Source organism: Mirounga angustirostris, unplaced genomic scaffold, assembly GCF_029215605.1.
Source record: "Mirounga angustirostris isolate CCGP_5_RB_7025 unplaced genomic scaffold, mMirAng1.0.hap1 SCAF_6, whole genome shotgun sequence".
NCBI classification, from domain to species: domain Eukaryota; kingdom Metazoa; phylum Chordata; class Mammalia; order Carnivora; family Phocidae; genus Mirounga; species Mirounga angustirostris.
In genome coordinates, this window is record NW_026991714.1 from 154,638,920 (window position 1) to 154,656,441 (window position 17,522).

Genomic DNA, 17,522 nt, shown 5'->3' on the forward strand with positions numbered 1-17,522 from the left:
ATTATCTTGACATCTTTGTCAAAAATTCGTTGTCCATATATGCATGGGTTCATTTCTAGACCCTTAATTCCATTTCCCTCATCTATTTATCAATCCTCATGCACGTGGCACATCATTTATCACTGTGGCTTTATGGCAAGTTTTGAAATGGAAGTAGTGTGTGTCTTCCAACTTGGTCCATCTGTTAGAAAGTTGTTTTGACTCTTCTGAGTTTTTTACCTTTTCACATAAATTTTAGGATCAGCTTGCAGATTTCTACAAAGAATCCTGCAAGGAATTTGATAGAAGTTGCATTGAATGTACAGATCAGTTTTGGGAGAATTGCCATCTTAACAAAATTGAATCTTCCAATCCATGAGCATGGAACACTTCTCAGTGTATTTAGATCTGTAATTTCTCTCAGCCTTAGTCTTGTGCTTCTTTTGTTAAATTTATTTCTATTTCATTATTTTCAGTGCTATTATGAATGAACTTTTTCCCTAATTTCAGTAAAATTGTTCATTGCTAGTATATAGAGAAGACTGATTTTTGTATGTTGATCCTATATCCTGAGATCTTGCTACTAATTTATTTACTTCTAGTAATTTCTTTTTGGATTCCTTAGAACTTTCTAAGTATGGGATCACATCCTCTGCAAATAAAGACAGTTTTACTTTTCCATTCTATTTGAAGCATAATTTTCTTCTTTTTCTTGCCTTGCTGCACTGCTTGGAATCCACAGTACAGTGTTGAATAGCAGCGTCTTCGTCTCAAACCCAGTCTTAAGGAGAAAGCTGTCCACCCTACACTGAAATACGGTGTTTGCTGTAGGTTTTTTGTACATGCCTTTTTATCAAGCATGTTCCTGGTTGAAAGTTTTTATCATAAATGGGTATTGGATTTTGTCAGATTCTTTTTCTGCATCTATTAAAATGATGACATGTTTTTTGTCCTTCATTTTGTCCGTAGAGTGTAATGTATCAATTCATTTTTGAATATTAAATCAATTTTGCATTCCTAACATAAATTCCTTTTTATGCGTCTTAATATTTTATTAAGAATTTTTTGTCAATGTTCATGAAGAATACTAGCCTATACTTTTTTTTTCCATATAATGTCTTTGCCTCTGGAGTCAGGGTGACACTGACCTCCTAGGAGTGTTCTCGTCCCCCGCACAGTCTGCTAAGACAGGGCCGCGGCCTGTCCCGTCTCTGCTAGGAAGTCAGCTGTCAGCCAGATTCCTGGTGCTCTGCCAGGCGTGGTTTTTTTCTCTTGCTATTCTCAAGACTTTGTCTTTGGGCTTCAACAGTTTAGCTGTGATATGTCTTTGTTTTATCCTAGTTGGGGCTCATCGAGCTTATTGGGTCTGTAGTAAATGCTTTTCATCAAGTTTGGAGTGATTTTTGCCATTCTGTATTGATTTATTCTTTCTGATCCTTTCTCTCCCTCCTCTTCTTTTGGGACTCTGTATCTGTGTGTATACAAATGTATGGTGTATGTGTGCGCACACGTGTGTGTGTGTGTGTGCGCGCGCGTGTGGGTACATATGGATGGGATGTATACGTGTGTGTATGGGTGCGTGTGGTGTTCATATGTGTGTGCTTGACACTCGTGGTCTAACGGGTCTCTGAGATGCTGTTCATTTTTCTTCTTTTTTGGTCTCTTCAGATTGGATAATTTCCTTTGATCTGTCTTTAAGAGCTCATTGAGGGGCGCCTGGGTGGCTCAGTCGTTAAGCGTCTGCCTTCGGCTCAGGTCATGATCCCGGGGTCCTGGGATCGAGCCCTGCATCGGGCTCCCTGCTCCGCGGGAAGCCTGCTTCTCCCTCTCCCACTCCCCCTGCTTGTGTTTCCTCTCTCGCTGTGTCTCTGTCAAACAAATAAATAAAATATTAAAAAAAATAAGAGCTCATCTAACTTAAAGATATTAAATACTGAAATGTGTCTTCTACTAAACCCTCTAGTGAATTTTTAAATTTTAGTTATTGTGTTTTTAAATTCCAGAATTTCCATTTGATTCTTTTAAGAATTCTGTTTATTGAAATTACTTAAGACATTTCATCATCCTTCTCTTTAATTCTTTACGATGGTTCCCACTCAGCTCTTGTCTGCTAAGTCCAACATCTGGGTCCACTCAGAGATACTTTCTATTACCTGTTTTTCCCCAAATATTGGTCACACTTTTCTTGTTTCTTTGCCTGTCTTGTAATTTTTGGTTGAGAAATAATGATCTCATCAAGGGAACAAGTGTGCCCTACCAAAGCCAGAGGCCAGTGGTGGGGAAACAGGGTGAGCCGGAGAGGGTGTAGGGGGACTCTACTTTCTGCTAGATTTTTCTCTGTACCCCAAATTGCTCAAAATCTCAAATCTCTTCATTTAAAACAAACAAACAAGCTAGATGTCTTAGATTATAGGTTGCAGCCACTTTGGATTCTGGTATTTCCGCTGAGGGTGATGGTTGTTTGTTTAGCAGTTTCCTTGGGCTGGATCTGCACACTGTTTCCTTGTGATGTACGCACTGACCTCACGCGGTACCTTCCTCTCCCTGGCTCTCTGACAGCTGGCTTCCCGGGGGTTGCCCCTGGGTCTACGCTGCGCAAGGCCGTGCCTGGTTGGGCAGTGGGGTTCTGCTCTCTGCCGACAGCCGGGAGCACACAGACAACGTGGAGGCAGGTTTAGGGCTGCTTCCCTGACACGCCCTGCGGAGCCTCTGTGCCCACCGCCCGTGAGGAGGCTGCTGGCCCCTCCCTTCCGACCCAAGGCTCAGCGCCTGCTTGAGCACCCACTTCTCCGTTGCGCGTGTGCTGTGGGTCGCGTTCCAGAGCCCTGATCCGGCTGGGGTAAGGCTCCGCACTCTGACTTGTGGGAAGCCCCAACCCTTGCACGTGTCTCTGAGCAAACCCAGCTCCAGGAGGAGGCCTGTGCCCAGAGGCCCAAAGGGCAGGGCGCTGCGGGGGCGGTTTTCCAGCTTCCAGCCCACCACTCGGCCCAGCTGGGGGTCCACGCCCCCGGGTCACAAGGCTCCAGCCTGCGACATCAGGACACTTGGCTGGTGGGTGGCACGGAGCATGCAGATTCCAGTGGGGAGCTGGGGTGGGAGGGGCGCTGCATCAGGTCCGTCCTGCAGTGGGTGGGGGGGGACTCAAGGGAGTGACAGCTGATGGAGAGCCAGCTGGGTAGAACCAGTCACCGCTGTAGTTGGGATCCCTGGTCTCTGACCTCTGTCCGGATACGCCCACATGGGCCACAAAACCCCGAGGAACCTGGGTGGGGAGGAGCGGGACCAGGTGTCTGAGTCACCGTGTGCTTGGATCTGGAACTACGGGTCCCCAAGAGCACCGTCTACGCTGAGAAGGGAACCCCATCATGAGGAGGTAATGCCCAATGCTCCTGAAGCCAGACCCCCCAGCCCCTGGGGCACCTCCTTCCCAGCTCAGGCTGGCTCCAGGGGAGGGAGTTGGCGGGGAGGAAGGGGTGGCTCTCTGTCCTCACGCCAGTGTTTGGCTGCGGTCCCCAGGGCTGCCAGAGGTCTCCCTCCTGAGCTACCAGTGATTGTGGCCCATCTGGTGTCTGCGTCCGGGGACTAGCTTTGAGGGCCACCCCTGGGATCCCCATGAGAGAGAGAGCACACCTGTCCCTTGGGGTCCCTTGACCCAGCAGAGAATCACCCCTGCACATGGGAGGGAAGAGGCACCAGGTTTGTGACTGCCCAAAAGAAAGGGTTGGGTCAAGAAGAGGAGGCTGGAGGCTGGCAGGGGCTGAGGGCAGCGGTCAGATGCTACCCGGAGGGAATATCACCCTGGAAGCAGGGGTGTGTGCTGGGCCCCAGGGCCAGAGGCTGTCTTCATCCCATGGGGGGTCCCCTTTCCTCCTCCTCTATGCTAGAGCCCTCCCCTTGCCCTCCTGTTCTGGGGGGTTCTCCTTGGAACCCTGGCGTGAACCAGAGGCCATACCCTCCTGTAGAGAGGTGGGTTGCTGGGTGGCTGGGGGGCCTTGGGAACACTTTGGTATCCAGAGCTGTCTTCCTGGAAAGAGATCTACAGGGGGCCCACAGCCAGGATGCCCCATGCTCCCCACTGCCACCCCCACTCTCTGGACCTGGCAGAGGCCCTATCCTGGGAGGTGTGTGAGGTGCTTTCCCTGGCTTAGCTGGACAGCGTGGTGGTGGTGTAGAGTCCAGACACGTAGGCACAGGTCCACAGTTCAGCCCCTGCCAGCACGAGAGCTGGCCTCTGTTTACGAGTCGGTGCCCAGGAGACGCAGGGCAGCTGAACCAGACCAGGCCAGTGCCCCGAGGTCCAGGGCACGCCCCCGCCCTTTGGCTCCCCTGGTGTGCACAGGAACCCTCACCCCAAAGTGCTGAGCCACTTGGAGAAGAGGCAAAGGTCTTTGTGGAACTGGAATCTCTGGCTACGAGGGTGGGGCAGCTTGTAGGAAGCCTTGATCTGAGGCCCCCGCTGACCCCCTGGGCTCCCCGGCCCCTCCCAACCCTGCCCAGCCTGCCACCCGGCCAGCTGCAGAGACAGAAAGAACCCTTTCCCAGAATGCCAGGAAGAGCCCTGTGTGCACACAGACTGTTACAAGATAAACGGAAGCATATTAAAATTTTGGGTTTATTTGAGCAAAATCAATTAGAATTGGGTGGAATCCCATTCGGCAGACAGGAATTACAGGCAGAAGGGAGCGGGACGAAGTTCCAGCAGCAAAACGCCGGTGGGTCATTGCAGGGTGACCTTTCTTCAGGGGACAGCAGGGGCCTGTCGGACAGATGACCTACCCAGGGCTGACCGTGCGTTCCCGCCTCACTGCTTTAAGGATCCATTTCAGGGTTCGGGTTGGAGACCTGGGGCTTGGGGTGAGCGATTCCATTTTGGGCCTGTTGTCTTGTTTTTTAACAAGACACACACACATATGCTCACCCATGCACGCCACATGCACCATGCACACACACCACGTGCCCACACCACACACACATGCACCACATGTGCCCACACCACGCGTGCACACACCACACCATGCACACATACACCACATGCTCGTGCCCACACCACGCGTGCACACATACACATGCACACATCACGCACACCACACACATGCACACACCACGCGTGCACACATACGCCACATGCACACATCACGCACACCATGCACACATGCACCACATGCTCGTGCACACACACACCACGTGCCCACACCACACACACATGCACCACACGTGCACGCACCACGCGTGCACACATACGCCACATGCACACATCATGCACACCATGCACACATACACCACGTGCCCACATCACGCACACCATGCACACATGCACCTGCACACCACATGCACACATGCATACACACACACCACACACACACACCATGTACACTTGCATCACGCTCACACAGACCAGGCACCAGTCTCCCATCCTCTCCTCTTCTGTCTTGGATGAGGCTTCTAGCACCTTTACTGCTGGGTCCATTTGTCGCCTGTCCTGTGTTTCTTTGCAGACTCCCTGCTTGGGGCTCGGTCCTTGGCTCCTCTCCCCTCTTGGCCATCCTGGCCTCCCTAGGGGTCAAGTTGAACATGTCTGGGAAGAGCACCCATCCTCCCTGCCTCCTCTGGGGCTTCGTGCCCAGGCACTGACACCGCAGTCCACCCACAGCTCTAGGCGCAATCTGGCCCTGAGGGAACCACCGTGCACAGCTTCAGGGGAGCCATGGACAGAGAGCACTCTGAGATCCTTGCCCCAGGTCCTAGCCCATCAGCACCTAGGTGAGGATGCTGTGAGCCCTCACCGCTCTGTGCCCGAGGGGGTGCGTGTCTGTGTGCGGCCGCTAGCCCAGATGCTGGGAGCTGGAGGCAAGGCACGGATCATCATATCCACCCGGCGGCCCGTGCTTGCAGCAGAGGATCTGTCCAGAATGTTGGGTGCAGCGGGGCAGCAGCCCCTGGTCTGAGGGGCCCTGGGAGCACGCGTGGGCCTGTGGCGGTCCCACGTCTCTGTGCCTGTGTGTCCTTGGTCTGTGAGATGGAGAGACCATGAATCTACCCGTGGACTTGGCGGTCCCACGTCTCTGTGCCTGTGTGTCCTTGGTCTGTGAGATGGAGAGACCATGAATCTACCTGTGGACTTGGCGGTCCCACGTCTCTGTGCCTGTGTGTCCTTGGTCTGTGAGATGGAGAGACCATGAATCTACCCGTGGACCTGGCCCCAGGCCTCCCTGGCTGGGACCCATACTGCCAACCACACCGGGCTGCCCCCCTAGGTGTCCTGTCTGGAGGTTGATGAGCAGGAGCAACCCTGGCCGGCCTCTCACTCTCCTCTCTGGTCCCCTCAGGCTCCTCCTGGTCATCAGCCTGGTGGCTCTGCTGCTGGGGGAGACAGGCTCGGCTTTCCTGCCCCAGGTATGTGCGGGCTCCTTCGCCCACCAGCAAGGAATGTGAAGGAAGGACACCAAGTGCGGTGGGCGGCCCTGTGGGCACTGGGAGGGACCCTCAGGATGAGGGGGAGCGGGCCCCTGTGTGGGGTCTGATGGGCAAGGCTCATGGACGCCCAGGTGGTCCAGGTGGAGGAGGGGGCCCTTGATGAAACTCACTTGCACTGAGTCCGAGCACATCCTCCGTCCTTGCACATGCTGCTCAGGTGCTCTCTGTGCAGGTAACTGGTGTCAGGCCGTGTCTCCCCATCCCTCTTCCCCTCCTACCCCGCCTTGGGCCAAGACCACTCAGACTTGCACACCTGGGAGAGACCAGGTGAAGGGGAAAGCCCACCCCTTCCTGGCGACAGACAGCTGGTCGCTTCCCAGGGGTCACGTTTCATTCACTCCCCCGTGCTCAACTCGCTCCACAGAGGGCTGGACTGAGGAGCTGGCCCCCTTCCTCAGGCCATCAGCCAGGGAGGAGTGGTGCAGACGCAGCCCCAGGGTGGCCCTGCCTCTCCAGGAACCACACGGATTCTGTCCAGTCTGCCAAAGGTGGGGTGGAGTCAGCAAGTGTGGTCCAGGGGGCCTTGGAACCATCTCTCTGCAGGTGTCCTCTGACCTTGGACCCCACACCTGTGACCTCCCTCTTCCAGGTCCTCATCAAGACCAAAGGCCATGTCGGGGCCCCTGAGCGGGACACAGAGGAGTGAGTGCCCCCAGCAGCCCCTTCTGGGAACCCCCTAAACTAAGGGCGTTGTGGATGGCGGGGAAGACCTGCCCAGCAGCTTCGGGGAGGGGGCCGTGCTCCAGCCAGCATGGGCCCCCATGGGACCTGTCAGCGGCTTACCAGAGCCAGGGCAGGGGGGCTCCAGGATGATCCCCTAGCTCTCCTAGCAGCCTCCAGGATAGTTACCCCACCCCCAGGGCCGTGGCCATAGACAAAGGTCCTCCTAAGCCATGCCCCGTTCCCTGCACTCACATGAGGCAACCCCGGCTGGTTTCTCCCCCAGGGTCACTGGGCCAGGCCAGAGGGTAGAGAGCCACTCCCCAGCCTGCACAGGCCTGGCCTCCGGAACAGGAGGGAGCCCCCGCCCACGTTCTCTGGGTCTCCATGACCCAGGGCTGGGCCAGGACGTTTTCTCAGGGGACACCCTTAGGATGCCTCCTCGGGTGCTCCGACCTTCCTGGGCCCCCTGCAGCTCAGGGATGTGGTGGGGAAGCCTGGCCTGCGGCTCTGGGTTCCGTGGAGTTTGCCTGGCCATAGCTCTTGGTGCGGGGGCAGGGGTGCTTGTCCCGGGGCCCCTGGGGCAGGTGGCGAGTGATGGAACTGAGCCACCAAGGACTCTGGTGGGGAGCAACTTCCCACTAGGTCTCCTGCTCAGGGCCCCCAGGCTGCTCAGAAGGGGGTGGCACCCTCACTGGCGGGGCTGGCTGGCTGCCTCCTTCGGAGCAGGTAGACCTGACTGACCCAGCTGTGCTCGCAGGGCCTGGGGCGCCCGAGTGGTGGAAACTCTGAAAAAGGACAACCAGCTCATGGGGCTGCTGGCGGCACCAAAGCCTGCAGCTGCCACGTGGGAGAAACTGCAAGGTCAAGGTGGGCACCCCTGGCGGGGCACGGGGGAGGGCGGAGAACAAGGTCACAGCCCAGGAGCGCCATGGAGTCGGCTTCCCTCCAGATGGGAACCACGCCTCCAACCCATCTCCTTGTCCTTAGGCACCAAAGCCCAGGCACGAACCGAGGACACCCTGGGCCATGTTCCAAGCCCCAGGTGGGACCCTGAGCCAGACCGTGATGACCTGTACCACCCACTGCCCGAGGAGGCCCAGGAGGTCCAGGATGAGGCAGGGCTCTGGTCCTGGGCACTGTCACTTCCCCAGGTGCTTCAAGGGCCAGAGGAGGATCGAGACCACATCTACCATCCCAGGGAGGATTCCTGGGGGCCCTGACCCCTCCCCAACTGGAAGAATAAACCTCGCAGAGGTGGAGGCCACATGTGTCTTCAGGAACAGTGACCATGGTCCTAGCCTGCTGTGTCTGGGAGAAGGGGGGCCCGTGTCCTCCTGGTGCCACAGGCTTGTCTCCACACATCGAGAGCCCCAAAGCTCCCCCAACCCAGCACCCCTGCTCTCGGAATAACCTGCTCCCCTTAGGCCTCCTCCTTGTACGTTGGGATGGGGCTAGGGGCATGGCAGAGGTCAGTGGTTGGGACCAGTCAGCTCCCCGCAGATGGGCCCTAAAAAGACAGCCGGAGGCTGCCCGTTGGTGGGCACTCAGGTGGACAGGTGCACCGCTGCTCAGGTCGGGGGGGCGGTGCAGGACTCAGGCCAGACTCCCGGTGCTCTTCATTCTCTGGCTGCTTGCCCGGCGCGGTCTGAGGGGCCCGGATCCCAGGGCACGGCCCGACCTTGCAGCTGCGGGCACGAGCTCACTAGTTATTTCACGTACTGACTGTGGGCAGACCGTGTGTGCAGATGCAAATGGGGCTGTGTGTGGCGGTCACGCTCCTGCATCAAGAGGGAAGCACGGAGTGCCTCCCACTCCCCAGCCTGAGCCACTCCAGTGCTTAGGACAGAATAAAGCACCAGGCAGATTCGGATGCATCTGGCTGCTCTGGGGACGGTGGGCTTGTCCAGGATGACCTCACGTGCCCTAGAGTTCCGTGTCCTCCTGTGGGTCCCCTCTGAGGACTTGAATGGCGGCCCACGCCCTAATGCTCTGCCTGACGGCTCACGTGCTCACTGCCTGGCATTGTGCACCAAGTAGGGGTACTGTCATCCCCACGTTACTGAGGAAGGGACCCCAGACTGGACAGTGACCTGTTCATGGTCCTGCTCTGACAGCAGGACTGTAACAGTGAGTCCCAGCCTCACCTCTGTGCGCCTTGCACCTGCTCTTGCCCCAGACCTGAGGAGCCAAGTGCACGGCGAGGCCCCAGACTACCCCGCATGGCACATGTGAGGGTTAGTAGGCCCGCGGGTCGCCCCCGTCTGAGCAATTGGGTATGGGCGGTTGGGGCCCAGCGCCCAGCTCAGATCCAAGGTCAGTGGTGGCCACGGCCCTGGACAGCCCAGGGTGGCTTGTGGCCCAGTCTCTCTCCGGCATCCCTGGAGCCAGGATTCCCCATGGGCATTTCCTCCCACCCAAGGGTGCAGCCACATGGCCGAGAGCTCCTGGAGAGACAGTGCCGCTAGGATTTGGGAGTGGGCCGTTGAGGTGTGTGAGCCTTGTGAGCAGGGGACGCTGGAGGAGGCAAGAGACTCGCCAGTGTGACAACATCCAAAGACATTTAACTGTACACTTTAAATGTGTACAGTTTATTGTATGTCAGGTAAGTCTCAATAAAGCTGTTTAAAGAAAAGCCTTTGTGTGGCTAGCAGTGGCCGTGGGGTCAGGGGTCTGAGGTTAAGCCCTGGCAGTGACTGGGCCCGGGCAGGGTCCCTTCCCTAGGCTGAGCCCCAGACCTCCAGCCCAGTGGGCCTGCCTGCCCTCCAAGTTCTCCTTGGCATCTGGGACACCAGCCCCGGTCCCAAGCACGGGAACCTTCCCCAGGCTCTGAGGGACCTAGAAGCGCAGGAGCCCCCGTTCATACCAGCTTCTGCACCCACATGGCTAAATGAAGGCCTGGAGGGGAGGGCGAGGGTTTGGGGAGACTCTGGGGTCCCGAGCAGTGGTGGCAGGATACTCCCACCATGAGCACCCTGAGCCCCCACCCCAGCCTCATGCCGGAAGCCATCACAGCCTCCCTCCCACATGCTGCCTCCAGGCAGGCTGGCCCTTTGCCTGCTGGGCAAGGGGCATCCTCTTGTCCTTTACCTTCCCACCCCCATTTCCCAGGACAGCTCAGGCTCCTGTGTGTTCAGCAGGCACTCAACCACTGGAGAGAGGGAACAGATGACCGGCCCCAACCCTCTCCAGCACCCAGACACACAGTCACCTCTCAGAGCATCCAGACCAACCCGTCCCCCCTGCCTCCCTGCCTTTGGGACTGAAGGAAGGGCCCTGGTCTTCTCAAGGGCCACCTGAGTGTCTGCGCCTGGGGGGCTGATTGCAGAACCCCCCTCCACTCAGGGCTGCCCACCCCCAAGCCTCTTGCAGTGCAGTCATGGCCCCCCCCAGTGCAGCCCTCTGTGGAGTCTCCTCACATGAGGATCTCTACTTGTGTGAGCTCTTGTCCCGAACCCAGGGACTTGCTTCAGAGTCAGGCTACCCAAATCTTAGGCAGGAGGGAGGCCTTCCTTCCCACCTGAGGATGCATGGGGTGGGGCGGGGGGGAGGTGCTCTGAGGAGCCAATGACCTCCCTTGTGTTCGGCACTAAACAAGTCTTTGTGAGGATGGGGCTGTTGTTGAAACCCCTGGACTGAACACTGACGAGTCACCACACTTCATACCACTGTCGTAAATTGGGTGAGTCCCAGTCCCAGTCAGCAGCCCCTCCCCCCACCTCCCAAGGACTGGCCTGGCCCTTGGGGTCCCCAGCTGGGTGCAGTCTGGGCTGAGCAGGGCAGGGCCAATTTGTCCGTTGTCTGGCTCAGAGATCCAGATTCCTCTCTGGGCCCAATGGTCTTCGCCAGGCCTAGAACAGTGCCTCAGGGGCCAGCACCCCCTTCTTGAGGATGAGATTTCCATAGAGGGCCGTCTCCCTGCATAAGGAGCTGAGCTGAGCACCAAGCTGGGATCCCTGCTCTGCCCCCCATCCCATCCACTTTCACCCCACCCACTAGACAAGTCCAGGGACCATTCCTCAGGCAGATCCCTTGACAATCCTATTCCCAGTGGGGCCTCTAGTCTCAGTTGGGGCAGGGGCTGAGCAGAGGGTAGGGGGAGTGCCTCACATGACCCAGACCTAGCCAGACCTAGCCGAACCTACCCTCACCAGCAGGACCCTGCAGGACCCCGTGGACTCGGCCAGAACTCACCCAGTTGCTACAACAGCAAAAGCCTTTTTGGCCCGCGCATAAAACTCAAACCTCTCTATCTTCGCCAGGGTGCTCTGGAAGGCAAAATGTCATGGTTGAGGGACCTTGCTCAGAAACCCTCAGGGCCCAAGCAGGTGCCAGGGGCATGAGGAGACATGGCCACTCTGAGCTTCATGTCTCTGGCTCTCCTGGCTGAGGTCCCAAGGATGCTCAGCCTCTGAGCTGTGAGGACTGGACAGGCAGGGACGTGGGGGGCTGTGGTGGCCAGCTGCCTGGGGCCCTTGTGTCTCCTGGAGTTGGCCTGAAGGCAGGAGGGCCCCTGCCCAGGATAGGAGTCCCAGGCAGCCTTTCCTCAGGTGGGTCCTGCCCAAGACGTGCTGGTGGGAGGTCCTGGGGGGACAGATTCATCCCCTCACAATGTGGGGGTGACACAGCATTAGGCCAGGCCTCTGACCACAAGACAGGGGCCAGGGGTGCCCCACTTGCCCCTGGCTCCACTCACAAAAGCTGGGGTGGGTGAGGGGCCACAGGCCACCACAGGGTCCCTGACCTGAGAGGTGGGAGGCTGGGGGCAGGGGACAGCCACAGCCTCAGGGGACAGCCACAGCCTCCACTTCCGTGGAGGGTGAGCAAGTGGGCCACAGCTGTAGGGTGGATTTGGGGCCCCTGTCTTTTACTCCTCCCCGGCCTCCAAGGAGGTGCAGAGGGTCCCTGAGTGCTTCCTTGGTGGGGGCCGCAGCCTCACCGTGCAGCCAGCCTCAGACAGGAGGGACTGGTAGCTCCTCCACACTGGAGTCTGAAGGCCTGTCTTCCTGTCGCTGGGCACCAGTTCCATGACAGCAGCCTAGGGACAGAGGGGGTCAGCTTGTGCGCTCTCTGTCCAGCTGCCGTGGGCGCTTCCAGCCCCCTCACTGGGTGCCAGTTTAGGGGTCCTCTGATCAGGCTCAGGGCCCTGTGGGGACACATGTCCTCCCCCCCACCCTTCAAGGCAAGTGGGTCCTCTGAGGTCTGACAAAGGAGAAACCAAGGACCAGAGCAGGGACGGGGGCAGTGTGGCGACAGGCACTCACCGGGCTCTCCACGTAGGTGTCCAGTGGCAGCATCTTCAGCACGGCCTCCAGGAGCTCTGGGATGCCCAGGCCTAGGGCAGAGGGCCAGCCTCAGACCGCAGCCGTCTGCCACCCAGCCACCGACAGCGCCGCCTGCCCTCTGGGCCTTTTACCCTGGGCTCACGAAGCCGGCCAGCAGGGATGGTGTGGGCCGGGACAGCCACGGATGCAGGCCCCTGCTGCCTGCCTGGTGACACTTATTGGGGTCAGCTGGCTTCTCCCTGCCACAGCACCTGTGACCATCCTGGCTCTGGGCTCGCCCTGCCCTTCAGTCTGCACCACACAGGTTATTGGTGGTGACCTCAAACACTCATCCACCAGAGGGGCACTTGGGCCACCTCCCTGACCCCAGTTCCCCCAGACGACCCCTGGGTTGCCACCTTTATCCTGTGGTGAGGACAGTGGGGTCTGGGAAGAGGCCGCTCTGCCCCAGGCTGTCCCCAAACCGGCCCACTGGTCTCCAAGGTCCCTGCTCTTCTGTAAGGCTGGTTGTACAAAACGGGGAAATATGGAGCTGGTGACAAGAAAGAATTGGCTGTAATCTTATTAGCCTGCTGGTGGGAAACCCTGCTATCCCGGGTGCATTTTCTTCCTCCTTTTTCTCTGCTTTTCTCTGTGGTTAGATTTGTCTGCGTACCTGGCTCTGACCCCTAGCTGCTTGTTTCCACTAACCCACAGGGCGTGCGGGTCACTCGGAAGCTTGGCCACTCCTTATCTTCCAGCATTCTGGCCTTTCCCGTGGCCCACCTTGTCCCATTCTCCTTGTGGGGGAGAGCATGTTGGTCATCTGGCCCACAGTGTAACTGAGGCACGGCTGGCTCATGTCCCTCAGCAGAGGGTGGAAGACAAGGCCACTGGGCCCGGAGCCAGCAGCCCACTGGACAGGCCTCAGACCACTGGCCCGCTCTGTGCAGAGGGGCTGGTTTACCCTACACGTCACATCTTTATGCCTCAGTGGCCTCAATTTTGCAGGGAGAGTTGTGTCCCCTCTCAGAGCATTGCTAAGGGTGGGGAGACAGTCAGGCCCAGTCTGAGCCCACTGCCAGCCCAGGCAGGACAGGGCAGGGGGACGCTGGTGTCCTCACACCCCCCACCCCCTTACTCTTGGTATTAACTCTGCTACTACCATCACCTTGGGGACCTGACTCCAGGCCCCTCCCAGCCAAGCCTGTGGCCCACCCCTGAGGGTCAGAGGGTCTCAGAGACAGAGCATGGGGGCACCTGGAACCCATGTCAGGTCACCAGTAGTGGGATTTCTATAGCAGAGTAAAAGCTGAACACGGACCTGGGCTGTGGGGGGGCAGGGGTGCACCAGCGCTCAGCCAGCCAACAAGCCATTGGGCCTCAGTTTCCCCACTGGCAAGAAGTTACCGAGAGGTATCTGAGATGGAGCAGGAGGCCCAGGGTCACGTCTGGGGCCTTGGGGTGGAGAAGGGTCTCTGCGGGTCCTGGCACTGGGACTTCCTGGGTCACTGGGGGGTGCTGGGGAAGAAGTGGGGATGGGGCAGAGCAGCAGCACTTTGGGGAGCCCAGAGCTGGGGCCACGGCCTACCCACCCTAACCCCACTCTGCCGGAGGCGGCCGCTCACCGTCAGCGCGGATCTCCTCCGGGCCACACCTGCATATGGAGGAGGTGGGGAAGTTCACGTCTGCAAAAACTGAACAGCCATCCAACCCGGTTAAACATCCCCCGGTGGGTCCGCGGGTCCGCGCAGCCCCCCTTCCCGCCGGGCGGGTCACCTGTCCGACGGCAGGCCACGCCCACGGCCCTCCCCGACCCGTCGACCCCTCTCGTCAGAGGTGGGGGCGGGGAGAGGAAGTTTCCAAGTGCAGGAGGAGCTGCAGGGGCTACGAGGGCGGGGTTTGGACCCCCCCTCCCCGCCTCCATCCCCTAGGGGCGCCGCCGCCCCCAGCCCGCCCCGGCGTCCGGCCGCGCAGCCCCCGCCCCAGGTCCACGGCTCCAGGAAAAGACAAACCGCCCCAAAGAAAGCGGTGTGGCCCCTCGTGGGCCGTCTGGGAGGGGGTCTGGAGAATGAGCGGCACACGGCCCGAGGCCGGAGCTGGGAACTTGGCCCCGGGGCCCCCAGAAAGCCGGGCTGGGGGAGGGGCCGGACCTGCCGACACAGCCCCGCCTGGACCAAGGGCCACCGTCCTCATGACCGCCGGGGGGCGACCAAGTCTGGGCAGGGGCTTGGGCCACCAACCGGGCCTGTTTCCTAAAGAATGTGGGGTTGCGGGGGTGTCCTACTGGGAAGCGGGACGGGGCGGCCAAAGCAATGCCTCCACCCCAGGACCCGGCTCTTCCCGGGCCTGGGGAGTGGTCGCCTCCCGGCCGGGGGCACAACCTGGGTCAGGACCCCTGCGGGGCCTGGGGTGGCGGGGGCCCTGTCCCCGCCCCTCACCGATCTCGTCTCCGTGCCCCATCCGCGCCAGGGCGTAGAGCAGCTCAGGGGACAGCAGCGCCGGGACGCCCTTTAGCACCACCATGATCGCGCGGCCTGGAGTGGAGGGGCGTGGCCTCGGCGGAAGGGGCGGGGCAGGAGTGGGGGCAGGAGTGGGGGCACGACTGCGCGATGGGGAGGGTCCCCTCGCGGCGCCCTGAAGGGCTGGACGCACGGAGGACTGAGGCTTGCGCGTGCTGCCCGGGGGCGGGGGCGACACCCGGCCCAGCCCCGCAGCGTGTTCCGGGGCCTCGCGTCCCTCGCCGGATCCCAGGCCCGAGCTTCCCGCTGCCGCCCCTCGCGGCCTCCCCATCCCCCTTCCGTTCCGCTCCCCAGGCCTTGCTGACCCCCACCTGGCCCACTCCCACCCCAGCCCGCTGGGTCCCTGGGAGGGCGGGTGGCCAGAGCCGTCCGACTTCTTCAACCAACATTCTTCTCAAGGGCGCCCACGGGCCTGCCCTGGAGGGAACCCTACAGGGGACCCTGGAGGGCAGGCAGGAGCGGCCTCCCGGCCAAGCTGGTGTGCTGGGAGCACCTTATTGGGGGGTCCCCACCTTGTCTCCCAGGCGTCAACCTGCTGACACCCCTCAGGTACCTGATGGGGTGCAGTGTCCCATCCCAGGACAGCAGTGACCCGACCTCTTCTTACCCAGGGTCCCAGCTGCTGGTCCTCCTCAGGACTGGACCTTCCCGCCCCCACCCCACCAAGATGGGGTGTCCAGATTGGGAGGGGTGGGGAATGGATCCACACCTCGTCCCCTTGAACAGAGGAGCACCTTGCCTTCAGCCGGCCAGAGTCCCCTGCCTGCTTGACCCTTGTCCCTGGAGACCTGGGATCTGGGATGCTGGGACCACAAACCATACTGTGCTTTCCTGTTCAGGGTGCCACCACCTCCCTGCTGGAAGATACCCCCCCCCCGGAAGTGCACCCCACAGCCTCTCTGTGTCCAGGGCTGGGTCAGGATGGTGGTTCCAGGGCCCGGTCCTGGTTGAACGTGTAGCAGAACTGTTTTCCAAAAATGGTGGCAACACTCCATCTGCCATCCCAGAGTGCCATGGGCACACCTCCACTGAGAGCTGGGGCCGTCTCCATAGAGCAAGACTGATGGGGTGAGGGATGGGGGTTGCATGGCAGCCAGCAGGGCCTCACCCCCTCACGTGGGGCCATCAATTAACCTGTAGCTGCTCTGTTGCATGCCCAGCGCCAAGAGCCAGCTGGGTCCCCTGTAGTGCCCAGCGCCCACCTGGAGAGAAGCCCATGTCCTGATCTCACCTCAGAGGGTCTGAGGATGTTTTGAGGCTGGGGCCCCACCCTGGGACAGCAACAGCCCCCTTCACCCATGAAGCCCTCCCAAGCAGTAGGAGAACGGTCTCTGACCCATGCTCAGGACTTTTACTCAATGGCCTGGAGAGATGGAGGGTCTAGAGCACCGTGCCTCACTGACCCACGAATTCAGTGGCAGATGTTTGGTGGGGCAGAGGTGGCTTCCTGTAACTGGGGTCCCTCGGTCACCAGTGCCCTGTGAGGTGTGATCTGGGGGACGCAGCTGGCCCACCAGTCTGAAGCCAGCAGAGGAAGCTTGCTGTGGAAATTCTGTCTCCCACAGCAAATGGCACTCAGTGTTACAGCCCCGAACACAGTTCTGCTGGGCACCAGGATGCCTTGGAGACCACGCATTCCAGGGCCTCCCATAGTTCTGATCCAGGTCTGGGCACGTGCATTTAAGCAAGCACCCTAGGGATTTGGATGCAAGCAGTCCTAACACCAATCTTGCAGACTGACAAGCACCAGAAGAGGGGCCCTGTCGACTGCTGCTGATGGGGCAGAGTGGGCAGGTCCCCACTGCAGGCTCAGTTCTCGAAATCTTACAGGCATGCTTGCACCGCAGTGCAAGGATTCACACACAGAATGGTCACTGCAGTGTTATCCATGACAGTCCTGATAACAAGAAACTGGAGCCTAAACATCCAACATCCTGGGTAAGTAAGCGACACTCCTGTACCATCACGTATTTCAGGGCCATCGAGCGGAACGCTCACAGGAATAATACCGAGCAATGAGAAGCAAGCAAGCTTGAGGACCTGCTATAACCTGAGGAGCCCGGAAACGCTGAATTCACAGATACAGAAGGAAGGTAGCCGAGACAGCGCCAGGGGGGGACGAGGGTTAGCATTTGTCGGGGACAGTCTCTGTTTGGGAGGACAAAGCAGCGCGGAGATGGACGGTGGGGACGGCTGCAAAACTGTCACTATGCTCAGTGCCTCTGAGCTGCAGATTTAAAAATGGTTGAGATGGTAAGCTTTATGTTTCCTAGACTTTACCACAATTTAAACCGAAGAGGGTGCACCAGTGGGACCGGTCAGTGCGCTGTGCCAAAGTGTGGATGCACAATTCCATTTTTATGAGAAAACTGCTATCCCCGTGTCTGCATACGTGTTCACAGAAGCATCTAGAAAGCTACATACCTGTTAACAGTGGTTACCCTGGGAGCGTGCCAGGTGACTGACCTTATGGACTTCTCTTCTGTTTGACTGAGGTCACACACAATGACAAAACAAGCTTGAAGAGTGACATGGCATTTGCCTCCAGAGGCACGATGGGATTCACATGTGCCGCGCAGTCGGCAGCACCCGCCCTCTGAGCGGTCACGTTCACTGGCCGTGA

At 59.0% G+C, this 17,522-nt stretch overlaps 1 protein-coding gene across 5 annotated transcripts; it reads right to left on the reverse strand.

Moving 5' to 3' along the window:
- Positions 1–4,573: 4,573 nt before the first annotated feature.
- On the reverse strand, positions 4,574–17,517 carry FUOM (fucose mutarotase). 5 transcript variants are annotated; one of them, XM_045879121.2, is made up of 7 exons: positions 14,819–17,517; positions 14,006–14,074; positions 12,378–12,448; positions 12,053–12,151; positions 11,308–11,381; positions 5,429–5,532; positions 4,574–4,827 (listed from the first exon to the last, which is right to left on the reverse strand). In XM_045879121.2, exons 1-7 carry the CDS (start codon positions 15,168–15,170, stop codon positions 4,802–4,804), a joined length of 795 nt encoding a protein of 264 aa, XP_045735077.1. In that variant the 5' UTR covers positions 15,171–17,517; the 3' UTR covers positions 4,574–4,801. The 5 variants fall into 5 exon arrangements, with proteins under 5 accessions (XP_045735077.1, XP_054364454.1, XP_054364455.1 ...); XM_054508479.1 differs by having other exon boundaries at positions 4,574–5,532; XM_045879122.3 differs by lacking the exons at positions 4,574–4,827; positions 5,429–5,532 and adding an exon at positions 10,642–11,031.
- Between the last annotated feature and the right edge of the window lie 5 nt (positions 17,518–17,522).

What these genes read in the sequence shown, in the direction of transcription:
- FUOM (XM_054508479.1), bottom strand. Translation starts at nt 15,170, where the DNA reads ATGGGGAGGCCGCGAGGGGCGGCAGCGGGAAGCTCGGGCCTGGGATCC. An exon ending in GGGGCACGGAGACGAGATCG is followed by an intron (nt 14,075 to 14,818) that starts GTGAGGGGCGGG and finishes ATGGCTGTTCAG; the next exon opens with TTTTTGCAGACGTGAACTTC. An exon ending in TGTCTGAGGCTGGCTGCACG is followed by an intron (nt 11,382 to 12,052) that starts GTGAGGCTGCGG and finishes TTTGCCTTCCAG; the next exon opens with AGCACCCTGGCGAAGATAGA.